Below are 13,904 nucleotides of genomic sequence, written 5' to 3' on the forward strand. Positions count from 1 at the left end.
CTGGAGAAGGTACCCAGGAGCTCCTGTGTCCCAGAGCAATTGCCTGCTCACAACTTTGCCTCTGCTAAAACACGGAATTGATGCCAAGAGGCAGAGGTATGATTGGCCCCGTGCTGTTGCTGGCAGAGGCTGGAGGCTGCTGAAGCGGGGGCAGAGCATGTGCTGCTCCAAACCCCTGCAAGCCCACAGGAGGCTCCAGGGCCACCAGAGGCCAGGGAGGGGGAAGCCAGGAGTGGGGAGTCCCAGTCTGAGCTACTTCTGGGTCCACAGATCCCGGAACACAAGCAGGCGGCCCAGCAGCAGCAGATCCCACCTGTCCACACCAGGAGTCCCTTTCCCCTCTGCTTTCAGAGTCAGGTCCCCAGGAGCAGCAGTGTGGCACCACTGAGCCTCATCCTGGCTCATCATAAATCACTTTGGGTTTTCAGAGCCCTTTTGCCAAAGCTCGGTGCATTTGTTTGCTGTGCCATCTGATTTGTACAATATAGGATGTTGGTTTTTTCCTCCCTATAAATAATTACAGCTGCTCTAATGGATCTCAAACTTTACAGTACCTTGGCTGTCAGGAGCCTGATGATGATGGTGTAGCTTTCTTCTCCAAGGAGCAGAGGCATGGCTGGGGCTCCTCCACACTTTTTTCATTTACTTGAACCCTTTCAGCCTCATCCTGCCTCCACCACAGTGCAGGGAAGGGACTGCACTCCCCTTCCAGGCACGGGGATCCAGAATTGCAGAGATGAGGCCTCCTACCTGACCCACAGCTCCCAGCATTCCAGCACTGGGGAGCATGGATGCATTTCTTCCTTCCCATGGGAACTCTGGCTTCACTCTTCCAAGAGCAGCCCTTCACATTGCTTCCCCCCGAGATACTGTTTGTGCCAAGACCACGGTCACCCTCAAACATTTTGGTTTGCTGCAGATATCTCCAAAGCTGAAGACAAAACATTAAACAAAGAGAAGGTCATCTCCAACTGCAGCACCCTGAAGTGCCATGGGACAGAGCAGCAGAAGGCACAGCACACCCAGCCCCTCCAGCACACTGCAGTTGCTCACAGAATTTCTCCCAACCCCATTGTCAGTTCTGTACAGCAACTTTGTGCACTTGAAGAAGCAGAAATGAGCCTCTGAGGAAATAGGATTGGGCACTGCCAGGAGGGAGGGAACTATGAGGGAATGGGCACTGCCAGGAAGGAATGGGCACTGTCAGGGCAACCTTCCTCTTTCATCATGTTTCTGGAGCTCAGCAGCTCTGCTTTCAGTAAACAGGGAATTTTACAATTACACCAATGTTCTACATCCTTTGGCAGCTCTGACATCCCCCCACAAAGGGAGGAGCTGGCGCTGCCCAGGGACACTGTGGTGGCACCTCTCCAGTGATGGGTAGGGGTGACAGGCTGGCCCAGCCATGATGCTGTTGAGACATTGCCAATCCCAAATATGGAACCACAGCACCCCAGGGAAGGAGGATCCCTCCTGCAGCACCCACTGGGGTCCCACGACACCGGCTGGCTGCAGTGCCCAGCTCTCCAGGTGCAGCTAGAGCTGTCTCCTTCCTTGGCACTGCACAGCAGCCACCAGCACCAGGCACAACTCAGGCTCCTGGCTACCGAGGGCCGTGGGAGACAGGTGGGCAGAGGAGGGGCTGTGCTCAGGGCCCAGCCAGGGTCCCACAGCCAAGGAAGGTCGGTGTGGGGTGATTCAGGCCCAGCTCCACTTTCCAGGAAGGCTCTCTGGCTCCTCGGCCACCGTGCTGAGCCGTGCCAAGCTGCTCCAGCAGCTGCCGTGGCCGTTCAGCAGCTGTTGAGCTGTAATTGCTCATTGAGTCATAATTTATTTTTTTTTTCCCAGTGAAAGCAGCAGTGTCAGGGAATTAAAATCTTTTCAAAAGCCCATAAAGATTTCATAAACGTTTCAGAGCCAAATCAGGGGGGGTTTAGCACCTTCACAGCCAGGACCCAGGGAAGGCGATGACGAGATCAGCAGTGGAACACTTGTCAGCTGTAACTGGTTAAAGGAACAACAGCACTGGGCAGCACCAGCCCACAGGGAGCTGCCAGAGCAGCCTGGCACGGGGCAGAACTGGTCCCCAGTCCATGGCCTGGGTGCAAGGGCCCAGCTGGGCTCCAGGTGGTTCAATTCACCTTGATTCCCATGACACGCTGCTGACATGGGTTGTGGGATGGGATGTGGCACCACAGCATCTCCAGACTCCAGGAAAACAAAAAGCTGACATGGGGGGAATGCAGCTGCAGCAGCCTCAGCAGCTTGGCTCTCTCCTGTGTCTGATCAGCTCAACCAGCAGTGACCCAGCCCTGGCCAGCTGGGGAGTTCAGCCCCACAGCCAGCGTGGGTGAGGGGCACTGGCCCCACAAACACCCGTGTTTGGATTCAGACCAGCCTGAGGCATCCTCAGAAGCAAAGGTTTGCACTCTGGAAGAGTTGTACACATGGAATAAGCTTTTCCACTGCTGCAGCTCTTTCCACATGAGCAGGTGCTTGCAGGTGACGGAGGCACCGCGTTCCCACCGGCAGCCCCTGCACCAGCCCGGGCACCGCTATTTATAGCGTGAGTGCGGAGCTGCCTTTGATGGTCTCTCTCTGAGCTCTGCAAAATATCTGGGCCAGGCACACGCAGCTTCCACAGCCCTGCTCTGCCAGAACACACTTCCCAAGGAAGGACTCAGGGGTGCTGGATGAGCCCAGCTTGGAGGGATTGAAAGGGGAGAAGCCATGACCCCACAGCCCGACAGAGCTGGACTGTGGTTTGCACCCCAGGATCTGCACAGCCACATCAGCAGGGTGATGATAACCTTAACCCTAACCCCAACCCCAATCCTAACCCCAAAGCTAACCCTAACCCTAACCCTAACCCCAACCCCAACCCCAATCCTAACCCTAACCCTAACCCTAACCCTAACCCCACCCCATGGGCACCACAGGCAGCACGGCCTCATTCTCTAACTGGGGTGCAGAAACAAGAGCACAAATGGGTCAAAGCTGAGCTGAGCACCCATTTGGGCACCCATGGGTGCAGGAACTCCCCCAGAGCTGCAGAAGTAAACGAGGGACCCCCAGCACCTCTCACCACCATTGAGCATCACTTTGAGAGGCACCTGAGCAACAGAGGCACCAATAACTCATTGTTAGGGGAGAGGCTGCTGTTATTTTATGGCCGTTGTTATTTCCTTCCCATTGTAACTTTTAATTAAAATCTATGGAAGGCCGATAACTGCTCCCTCTGCATAATTGCAGAGAGTAAATTTTATTATATAGGAAAGTGGTTTTAATTTTTAATGGACTTATTTTTAAGGAAGACCAACACTTTGAAGGGATCTGTGAGCCCCAGTAACATTATCAAAGGCAAGAGAAGAGGGACAAAGATGGGTTTATTACCTGTTCCCCATAAAACTGTTATTTTAGGGGAGTTTTGTGCTTCCTCCTAATGAGAGATGAATTGCACCAGCTTCATTTGCTGTAGGAGGAAAATTAAAATGAAACTGATAAGAGCCCAGCCTCTAGCTCCTGACTTACCTCCCAATTATAAATGAAAGCTCACAGGCATTCCAGAGATGGGGCTTGATGTCTACATTAATTATAAATAAATTATCTACACTTAATGTTTAAATGAAATTTCAGATAAAGCTTTATATTTAGAAAAGTGTTGCATCAGTGCATAAATATTTATGCAAGGAGTCTGGGTGAACTGCGGCTGCTTCAGCGTGACGTGGCAGCAGAGCTGGAGCAGGGAGCCTTGGCTGGGTATTGGGAGGAAGCAGCACTGAGCCCACCAGGAGGGGAACAGGACAGTCAGGTCCTAAACCCAAGCCTCCACTGGGTTTTGGAGAGGGGAGGTGATGGGACACTCTGGGCCCATGTCAGCCTGACATTGTCAGAGCAGCAGCCCATGGCCAGGGAGGGCAGTGACAGTGACAATTCCCCTTGCTCCCAGCTTGCTCCAGCCCTCAAGGCCCTGTGGCAATGTCCCACAGGACCCCTGGTGGTGCCAGGGCTGGGGTGAGCCTTTAATGCAGCCAGAGTGGAAGAGGAGAAATTTGACAGGCCCCAGCTGAAAGCTGTGTGGAAAAACAGCCAGGGAGGACAAATAAAATTGATTGAAATTGTTCAGCCCCAGTCACTTGTGAAGGAGCCCAGATGAGGTTCCAGGCAGGATCCAGCATCCTGAGCAGCCACCACTGAGGTGGGATATCACCCCTGAGGTGTGAGCCTGTGCCCACACTCCTGGCCAGCCCCAGGATCTACTTCATGCCATCAAAATCTGGGATACAGCAGCTTTCCAGGGCCATGAATGCATTTGTCTGATTTCTTTCTGATGCCTGAGAGAGAATTCCTGTCAGGAAGAACATCCCTGTCACAGAGAACATCCTGGCCAGGGCAGAGCATCCCAGCCAGGGAGAACATCCCAGCCAAGGAAAATATCCCAGCCAGGGAGAACATCCCAGCCAGGGAGGACATCCCAGCCAGGGAGAACATCCCAGCCAGGGAGAACATCCTTGCCAGGTGCACACATGACCCACCAGCGAGGGCTGAGCAGGCAGAGCCGGGCGCAGTTGGCCCAGGAATTTTAGCAGGGTCACCTTTGGTATCGCAGCGCTGCACAGTCCTCGTTCTGCAACGGGAGCAGTATCTCATTTCTTCCTCAATTAGCTCCTGATTATCAGTGTCCCAGGGCCCCTTTCCAGTCTCTGTTTAATGCACCATTAATAATTCATTTCTCAGATAGCAGGAACGCAGCGCGAGGTTGGGGCTTTGTGACTAATGCGTACCAGAACAACTCTCATCTCCAAGGGACAAGGCAACAAAAATAAAGTGGAAGAATCAAAGATAATATGTTTTGTGGCCTTTAATCAAACACTGCATAACGAGTTTGATTACTCAGGTGAAGAACACACGCGTATGCTGGGCTCTCATGCCTCGCCAGCATCGTCCCCATCCCACTGCCTTCCCTGGCACAGAGGGAAATTGAGGCACCTCGAGTTAAAACTAGGGCTGTCCTCCTCCCAGGGTTAGAGATTTAGGTATGAACTAGACCTTTCCTCAAGCTGGAAAATCCCAGGACCAGATTTGCCGGTGCCCAGCAGAGGCAGCGCAGTCGCTGAGGAGTTGCACGCATGCTGGCAGCTGCACATTAAGTGTGACGGGTTTCTGACAGATCCAATTATAAAGCCAGGTCTCAGCAGAATTGCAGCCCTAAGATTTAGTGCATGAAATTTTGTTTGGGAGTTTTCAGATATCGCAGCTCATGCCAGGGGTCCTGGGAGGCCCCAGACTGTGGCAGCACCTGCCAGCTGTCCCTGGCTCTTACCCCACCGTGCTGCATCCCCCCTGCCACATCCTGCCAATGCCCAGCCCAAACACAGTCACCTAAAAATGGCAAGAAAGGAGATTGGCCACCCCCAGCAGCGCTGAGGAAGGCAGGACCTGCAGCCCCTCTGCTCTTCTGCCCCACAGAGACGTGCCCTGGCCTAGGGACTGTCCCTGCCCCTGCACAGTCGCTGGGATCATGCACAGGGCTGTAAATCACTTGACTCCCAGTAGTGAGGATTGGCCCAGGCCCTTCCACACAGCCCTAGAATGGTATTTTTAGCCCTTTCCTAGAAAAACAAGGTGGGCACGTGTCATGGTCCTGTTCTCAGCTGACCAGGGACTTGGCTGCCCTGGGGATGCTCCTCAGAGGAAAGCAGCCAAGAAACCTCCAGGGACCAAAATATCTGGGCCAGCGAGGCCATAGGGATGTGAGCCCAGCTGCTCCCACAGTGCACTGGTCTGAAGAGAAGTCCAGTCTCCTTGCCAGGCATAGGGCTGTTGTGCCCCAGCCAGTGCTGCACGAGCTTGTTCCATCAAAACCCCAGGTTTAGGGGGTTTGTTTTACTTTTTCTAAGCAGCTGAGAGCACAGGGTTGTGCCCCAGTGCTGACAGAGGACCCTGGGACCCAGGTGGGCACAAAGCTTGGGATGAAAGCTGCATTGCTGCCATCAGATCAGAGCAGCATCACCATTCCCTGGCTCAGGAACCCAGGAGCTGTTGGGAAAAGAGATTTGCCTTTACATCCCTGAGGCTGTTCCATCCTCTGCCATCCACAGCTGAGCCCAGGCTGGCAGGAGCAGCCAGAAGGACGGTGCTGGGGGGCTCGGTGACTGTGGGGGACTGGAGTCTCCCGAGTGCTGGCTTTTGTACCCTCCTGGGGACACCCAGCGAAGGGTGCAGCCCTTTCCCCGAGCCAGGACGGCTCCTCTGCACTGGCCATGGTTGGGCTGGTGGGACCCACAGGGGGCACAGGCTTCAGCAGGCACTTGAGTGCCACCCGAGTGCCACCCGAGTGCCACACAGCAGGACACCTCCCTGATCCCCCCGGCACGAGCAGCCCTGGTGGTGCCAGCCTCATCCCGGTGCTCCCACCCTGGCCTGGGCAGGTGCCTGGCGGTGCCACCGGCCCGGCCGGAATCTCACGCTGCGTGCTGGGGAGCTGTTTGAACCTAAGCAGAATAAACCTGCAGTGATTATATTTCCTGCCTCCCGCTCGGGGCGCCAGGGAAATTGTTTGATGCTAATCCCCTTGTTTAATCCAGCAGCATCCTGACATGCGAACAGTCAGGATTAACTCCCGGCGGGGCCGGGTGGGACAGGGAACCCCCGCACGCTTTGTGGGCTCCCGTGAGCTCCCGGCAGTGGAGAAAAGGAGATGCAGGAACAAAATGGGGAGAGGGCTTCTGGGTTTGGGCATCCAATTCCTCCACTGCAAGCACTTTTCTGAAGGATGGAATTTCCCCTGGTACAGAGAGGGAAAATCCAGCTGTCCCGGGAAAGGTCACCTCGGGGTCTGATGTGCTCCCAGGCTCTGGAAGAGATACTGTGCAATAGCCAGATTTTCAAATGTGCCTGGGAAGCAAAATTCAGTTCCCATCCCCCTCACCCAGGATGCCACTGGACTCTTGCTGCTCATCCTGCTGCTGCCTGAGCCGAAACCATGAAGCAGGATGGAACCACCCACAGGGCAGGACCCTCAGCACCAGGCATCTCTTTGAGAAAGGTGCCTGAGGTCCTGCTTTGTGCCCTCTTTGCTGCAGACCTGCCCTGGATTTCAAATTTCAATCTGCCTGACTTTATCTTTCAGCCCCAGTTCTCATTATTCCTCTCTCTGCCAAGTTAAAGAGCCCTTTAATACCCAGCAGTTTTCTCCCCAGGAAGATGCTTGCATGCTGTAATCAAATCACATCTCAGGCTCCTTCCCGATAAGTCGAACAGGCTGAGCACTAAGTCCCGCTAAACACCAGCCTGGGGAAAGGGCTGACCTGAGGCACTGCCAGGTGGAGGAGCCGGAGGTTTTCCAGCTGGTGCCTTGGGAGGGGAATCGGTGCTTTCTGACGCACTGATGACAAATGAAATGAGCTGTGAAGAATAAATTGCTGCATTGCCCTGACTCTGTGAGCACACCCGGCTGCCGGGGGCACGGGAGTGCTGGGGCAGGAGGCCACAGGCGTTCCTGGGGCTGCTCCCGTGCTGGCAGCCTGTGGGCCAGGGGCAAACCATGCTGCTTGTGCCAGCAGAACTTGCTGCAGCAGCTGTTTGCTGCCGGGCTAATGCTGCCCATCTCTGCTTACAGACAGCCAGTCGTGATGGCCGGAACGTAAGGACTCTGGGGAGCTGAGATAAGCAAAGGTGCTTCGAGCCACAGACTTCTTCCAGCCTGGGGATTTGGCCACAGGAGGCTGGCTCTGAAGGATGCCGGTCCTGAAGGATGCTGGCTCAGAAGGATGCAGGCTCTGAGGGATGCCAGCCCTGAAGGACACTGACCAAGGTCACAGCGCTGATCACTGCAGCTCGGCTGCTCCCTGCCGCCAGGCCCAAGGTGACCGAGCCCCTGGGAAGGAGAAATCCGATGTGGCTGATGTTAAACCAGGGACACAGAGGGAAAAACAAGCAGAAGCTGGATACAGACCCACTTGCAAAACCCACAGAGACTCACAGTGCTGTCCTGGCCCCGTATCCCATGGAGTCAGCTGCACCCCCTCAAAAAGGGGGAAGTTTTGTTACAGGAATTCTGGTTTGGGGCACCCAAGCTGACAGACAGATCTACCAGGGCTGGGGAGAGGTTGCAGCACCCAGTGCTGTGGGCACCCACTGGGCTAACTCACAACCTCAATTCTCCAAGCACAAATCAGGGCAATTTGAGCTGAGCAAAACAGTCTGGGGTCTCTGGGGAAGGGATCCTGCCTAGGGAGTGGGAGGAGAGGCCATCCCAGCCCACAAGGAGCTACAAATAACTCAAATGGCCTCATTACCCAGTTTCCGATGAAAAGGAGCTTGGTTTCCCCAGGGCCATCTCCACCTGAAGGCGGGCTGTGTGTGCCTGACACCGCGGGAGCCTCTGGTACCAAAGTCAGGCAGGAGCAGGACTCCGTTCCCTGCTCGTGTCCTCGCCCTTCTGCAGCTCCTCCCCACCGGGACCTGCCGAGCACCAGCGCTGCTTACCGGGGGGCGGGGGGGGTTCCCCGGGCCAGCACCAACGAGTGTGGCAGGATCCCGGGGGGCAGGGACACGCGTGGAGCGGCAGCTGCAGCCCCCTGTACCCACCGGAGCATCCCCCGGCCCCCGCCGGATCATCTCCCGGTTCCCCAGGCATCCCCCGGTTCCCTGAACATCCCCCGGTCCCCCGGGATCGTTTCCCGGTTCCCCGAACACTCCCGGTTCCCCCGGGATCGTTTCCCGGTTCCCCGAACACTCCCGGTTCCCCCGGGATCGTTTCTCGGTTCCCCGAACACTCCCGGTTCCCCCGGGATCGTTTCCCGGTTCCCCCGGGATCGTTTCCCGGTTCCCCGCTCTCCCCAGCCCGGCCCGGGGCTCCCTCCAGCGGCCGCGGCCGGGGCAGCGCGGGCGCTCCCGGTACCGAATCCCGAAGCCGGCCCGGTCCTGTGCCCCAGCCCGGTCCCGGTCCCGAGCCCCCCGCAAGCCCCGCGGCTCCCCCGAAGCTCGGACGCAAAACCCAGGGCGCTCCCAGGTGATCCCGAGGGGACCCAAGGGGCTGCCCCAGAGGGGTTTAGGCTCGTTCTGCACCTCGGGAAGGTTCGGCCTTGGGTGGCTGGGTGGGATGGGTCGCTCAGGCCACTGTCTGCGGGTCGGATAGAGCCGGGACAGCCTCACAGACCCCACTGTCCCCTGGAGACCCCTGTTCTGCTGGCTCAGGGTACAGTGGGTTCTGGCTCTAGGGCCATGTCCCCCCTCGCAGCCTCAGCCCAGCCAGCTCTTGCCACGAGTCATGCGGCCACCCTGCCCCTTCAGTCCAGCATCTGTGTTTTTAATGGAGACCCATCAAATTCTTAAATCAGGGTGGAGAAGCACTGTCCTGGACCCACAGAAACAGATGGCTCCCCTGGCACGGTTGAGAAGGCAGCAGCATGGGGAGCAAGGAAGGGTTTGGATGATTTTCCATCCCAGCATCTCATCCTTTCTACGTGGGTGCAGCAAAGCCCCTTCAGCAGCCATGGGCTCCAGCTAGGGACACGCTGCTAGGGCTCAGACCAGTGAGGAGGAGAGGAGTGAGCCGTGGCTCTCTGTCCAAGGGTCAAGGAAGCCTCCTCTGTTCATGTAGCACCCTGGAAGTGCCCTGTGAATATTCCTGTTCTGAACAGAGCCTGTGCTAGAAGGACAGGCTGCAGGTGTCAGAGCAGTACTCCAGGTAGTCAAACGCCTTGATGGGGAACGTCACAGAGCCCCACTTCTTGTACCTCCTCTTCTCTTCTGGTGTCTCCACCACGAAGTTTTTGATGCAGAGGATAGGCAGCTTCACCTGCCGGTACAGCATCTCCATCCCCCAGTTCTGTGTGGGCAGGGAGGGGACAGTTACACACACACAGCATCCCCAGGGCCACGCACACAGGGATGGGACAGCTCGTGCTCCCAAGGAATGTCCTTCCTCTGGAGACAGCCCATGTCCACGTCCCACAGCACACACGTGACACACGCATGTGCAGCTGGGAGCTGGGGCACAAGGCACAGCCCTTCCTGTCCCTCCTGCTCTGACTGGGCTGCAGACACAGGGGAATTGTGGAGCTCACCTGGCTGCAGGCTTTGCAGGAGATACAGCAGCCGGGCTCCCAGTCCTTGAAAGTACGCTGGAACTGTATTTTCCCAGAGGAAACTCTGTAATACGACCTGGAAGGAAATGGTCACCAGACACTAAGGATGATGGTCCAGGGGACACAAACAGGGCAGCACAGGTGCTCCCGTAGTCCAACAAAGTTCCTGCAATCTCCCTGTACCAAGGTCCCTGAGAAAGAGCTGGCAGCAGGCTGGTGCTACCCTCACCCATCTGCCTGCTCACCGCTGCCCATGTGAGACTCCTACCCAAATTTGGGGTTGATGTTGACGTGGTGCATGCCCTCCACGGTGCGGATGTCGCTGCCGCGGCACACGGCCGTGTTGCAGTTGACGCAGTACAGGCGAACAGCGTCCGGGTCGTGCAGCTGCCGCTGCTTGCTGATCCTGGCCTCCTTCATCAGCCAGCTGGCCACGGCCACCCGCTGCAGCTCCTGGATCTGGGGGGGACAGGGGTCAGGACAGGACTGCAGGGCAGGGACAGATGGCAGACACGGCAAATCCACGGCTACCGAGGGATGTGTCATCCCAGGAGCACAAGCCACAGGGCAGGATGGGCACACACTGCCCTGTGCCCCTCACACAACCCCATGCCAGGATCTGGTGCTTCCCCGAGACAGAGCAGGCAGCCAAATGCAGGGTGCAGAGGGGAGCAAGAGCTGCCTGGCCCTGCCAGTGCCCACAGCAGCACCCAGTATCCACCTTTTGGCAGTAATCCTGCTCAGGCATGGCTTGCACTGCCTGAATCGCCCTCTTCATGAGCTCCACCAGGTCCTCATTGAGCAGCTCTCGGGTCACTTCTCTGCTGTTGGCTTTGGCAAGGACCGAGTAGACGCTGTTCTCAGCACGGGCACGGCCCCGGGCCTGCAGGGCAAGGTCCAAATGTTGCAGTCAGTAGAAGAGGGACACAGCCAAGACTTCTGTGCTACCCTGTGAGGATGGAGCCACCTCCACCCTCCCCTGTGCCTTGCCAAGGAGATGTTCTGCTGGGCTCATCCCCAGGGAGCTGCCTGCAGGGAATGCAAGAGCCCCGGTGTCCCACCCCTTCAGCTTTGGGGGATCCTGGCAGGGCCAGAGGGAGCCGGGGCAGCACCTGCATCATGGCGATCTCATTGGTCATCAGCCCATAGCGGACCACAATGTTGCACTCGGGGATGTCCAGGCCCTCCTCGGCCACACTGGTAGAGAAGAGAAGGTTGAGGGCTCCCTCACGGAACTGCTTGATCACATTCTGCTGCTCATTCTGGGTAGACAGAGGGGTGATGCTTCAGCAGCTGTGTAGGGTTCTGAGACCTGGGCAGCATCCGCAGCACCCCAAAATGTGCCGGGTGGGGTCAGCCCAGTTCCTTCCTCCACTCGCCTGTGTCATGTGCCTGGTCTGGTTGCTGTAGCCAGCGCCGGTGAGGACAGCAGCTCTGATGTGTTGCCTGTGGAGCGTGGCTGTGGTCTGCAGCCAGCTGAGCAGGCTGTGGGCACTCTGCCTTGTCTGGGTGAAGATGATGCCACGAGAAGTTCCCAGGGGCTGAAAGTGCTCACGCAGGATCTCCTCCAGCTTGCCCAGCCTGGGGTTCTCATAGCGGTGGTCCCCGGCAAGTGCCTGCAGGCTCGCCCTGTTCTCTGCACAGGTGAGCGGGGTGTCAGGGACACTCCCTGCCCCCAAAATGCAGCCAGTATCACCCCCCTCCAGGCCCCTCTGTTACCCTCAAACATGGCAGTGAGGAACTGTTCGGTGGGGCCCTTCTTATCCTTCTCAGCGCTGTAGAACTGCTGGAGGCACTGGAAGGCGTCCACCATCCGCACGGCGTCACTGATCAGCAAAGCGTCGTTGTATTTGCGCAGGTGAAGGGCGCACACCCGCGTCTTGCGACAAAACATCTCTGCAGCTGGAGGGGCCAGGGGACACCGCAATCACAGCCTGAACCCGCGGCTCAGCCCTGCCACACCCGCACTGCCACACCCTCACCTCTCTTCTCCAGCTCCACAATGCGCTGCTCGTAAATCTGCGTGCCGAAGTTCTGCGGGAGATCCGGCTTCTCCATGAACTGCTGGATCTGCACCATCACCTTCTTCAGCTGCTCACCAAAGGGGTCCTGGGAGCAGGGAGGGGCTCAGGACCCGGGAATTGTGGCTGCTTGCATGGCAGGACCCAGACAGTTGCAGGATCCCCCAGCACCAAAGCTCTGGGTTAACTGATTTTTCACGCTGGCCTGAGTGAAGCGGATGAAGGGACACAGCCCCTCACCCAGCAGGGTTTGGGGGTCTCATCTCCCACCCAGTGAGTAACCCCATGGCTCTGAGCAGCCATCCCTCACCTGCTCTCTCTCCTGGCACAGGTCATACTGCTTCTTGGGTTGGGGGACATGGCTCTGCAGGTGCTGCACCTCGTCCTGCACCAGTGTGATCTTCTCAGTGTCCAGGTTGGCACAGATCTGAGAGGGAAAGACCCTGCTTCCACCCTGAGCCCAGCTGCCCAGGACAATGCTGTGCGTGGTGCTCGCTGGCAACCTGGTGAGTTTGGGGATGACACCTTTGGACTGCCCAGCACCCACACACCTGTCCTCATCCCAAGGGACACCCTGCTGAACCCCAAGGCGAGCTGTGCTGAAGCAGGACGGGGCACAGGACGCACCTGCAGGATGTGCTCTACGGCCCCCTCAAAGGATGTTGCCCCCCCAGTGCCAGGGGATGCCGTCAGCCCCAGGACCTGTGGCAGGTCCTGCTCCCCGCTGAGCTTGCGCTGAAGGTATCTCAGCATGATCTTGTTGTAGACGGCGTCCTTGTGTGTGTGGTGGCACTCGTCTATCACCAGCAGTGAGAAATCTGCTCCGGGCCAGGGAGGGGAGCAGGGTGAGACGGTTGCTCAGCTTGGGGGCTCAGCCACAGCCGTGGGGCCAGCAGTACATGTGGTGTGGTGCCTACCTGTCAGCTCCACGTGCATGTCCTCCTCCGTGCTGACCAGGGCGTTCTGCAGAATCTGGGCTGTGCAGATGACAACGTCGCTCTTCTTCACCAGCATGGCAAAGAAGGTTTTGTGGCTGGTGTCCCCACTGACGGACGCCACCTTAAAGGTGTCCTGCAGTGCGTGGAACTCCTTCTCGCTGTGCTGGTCCACCAGGTGCACCTGCGCCCACAGGAGCACCCTCAGCAGCGGCCGGGATCCCCGCCGAGGCTCCCGCGGTGCTGGGGCAGGGCAGTACCTTGTTGACAAGCACGGCCACCTTTCCGCCCCGCCGGCTCTCCAGGTGCCGCCGGCACACGTGGACGGCCACTCGGGTCTTCCCGGCGCCCGTGGGCAGACAAACGATGCTGTTGCGGCCGAGCAGGGCCGGGGCCGCCGCCTCCCGCTGGTACCCCCAGAGCTCCATTCCCCGCAGCCGGGACCGCTCGGGAATCGAAACTGGAGGCGGCGCATCCGCCCGGTCCCGGCGGGGCGGGGCAGGGGGAGGGCCCGGCAAGGGGGGGCCACGGCCGAACCCAGCCGAGCCGAGCCGAACCCAGCCGAGCCGAACCGAGCCGAGCCGAATCCAGCCGAGCCAAACCGAACCGAACCGAGCCGAGCCGAGCCGAACCCTGCCCAGCCGAGCCAAACCGAACCGAACCCAGCCAAGCCGAGCCGAACCCTGCCCAGCCGAGTCAAACCGAATCGAACCGAGCCGAGCCGAACCCTGCCCAGCCGAACCGAACCGAACCGAGCCGCCCGCCCGGCCCGGGGAGCCCCCCCTGGAGCCCCGGCTGCAAACTGGAGCCGAAACCAAAACCGAGTGGAGCTCCCGCAGAATCCCCCGCCCCTG

The 13,904-nt window shown here is 58.2% G+C and overlaps 1 protein-coding gene and 1 long non-coding RNA gene across 2 annotated transcripts; both read right to left on the minus strand.

The window, feature by feature from the left end:
• Positions 1-4,846: 4,846 nt before the first annotated feature.
• On the minus strand, positions 4,847-8,435 carry LOC148182460 (uncharacterized). The gene is made up of 2 exons (XR_015774690.1): positions 8,301-8,435; positions 4,847-7,879 (listed from the first exon to the last, which is right to left on the minus strand). It is a non-coding gene; the product is annotated as an uncharacterized LOC148182460 (long non-coding RNA).
• A 646-nt stretch (positions 8,436-9,081) lies between these two features.
• On the minus strand, positions 9,082-13,491 carry DHX58 (DExH-box helicase 58). Its single transcript, XM_014260163.2, has 12 exons — positions 13,311-13,491; positions 13,033-13,234; positions 12,743-12,933; positions 12,426-12,542; positions 12,077-12,203; positions 11,814-11,996; positions 11,474-11,730; positions 11,207-11,356; positions 10,816-10,977; positions 10,363-10,553; positions 10,074-10,170; positions 9,082-9,835 (listed from the first exon to the last, which is right to left on the minus strand). The coding sequence occupies exons 1-12, from the start codon at positions 13,476-13,478 to the stop codon at positions 9,656-9,658; spliced, it is 2,025 nt and encodes a 674-aa protein (XP_014115638.2). The 5' UTR covers positions 13,479-13,491; the 3' UTR covers positions 9,082-9,655.
• Positions 13,492-13,904: the final 413 nt, after the last annotated feature.

The sequence above is a fragment of the Pseudopodoces humilis genome, chromosome 29 (genome assembly GCF_049639895.1).
Source record: "Pseudopodoces humilis isolate 2021_Gansu_Grassland_sample_001 chromosome 29, ASM4963989v1, whole genome shotgun sequence".
NCBI lineage: Eukaryota > Metazoa > Chordata > Aves > Passeriformes > Paridae > Pseudopodoces > Pseudopodoces humilis.

What these genes read in the sequence shown, in the direction of transcription:
- DHX58 (XM_014260163.2), bottom strand. Translation starts at nt 13,478, where the DNA reads ATGGAGCTCTGGGGGTACCAGCGGGAGGCGGCGGCCCCGGCCCTGCTC. An exon ending in TGTGCCAGGAGAGAGAGCAG is followed by an intron (nt 12,204 to 12,425) that starts GTGAGGGATGGC and finishes CCCTGCTCCCAG; the next exon opens with GACCCCTTTGGTGAGCAGCT. An exon ending in AACATCAACCCCAAATTTGG is followed by an intron (nt 10,171 to 10,362) that starts GTAGGAGTCTCA and finishes ATTTCCTTCCAG; the next exon opens with GTCGTATTACAGAGTTTCCT.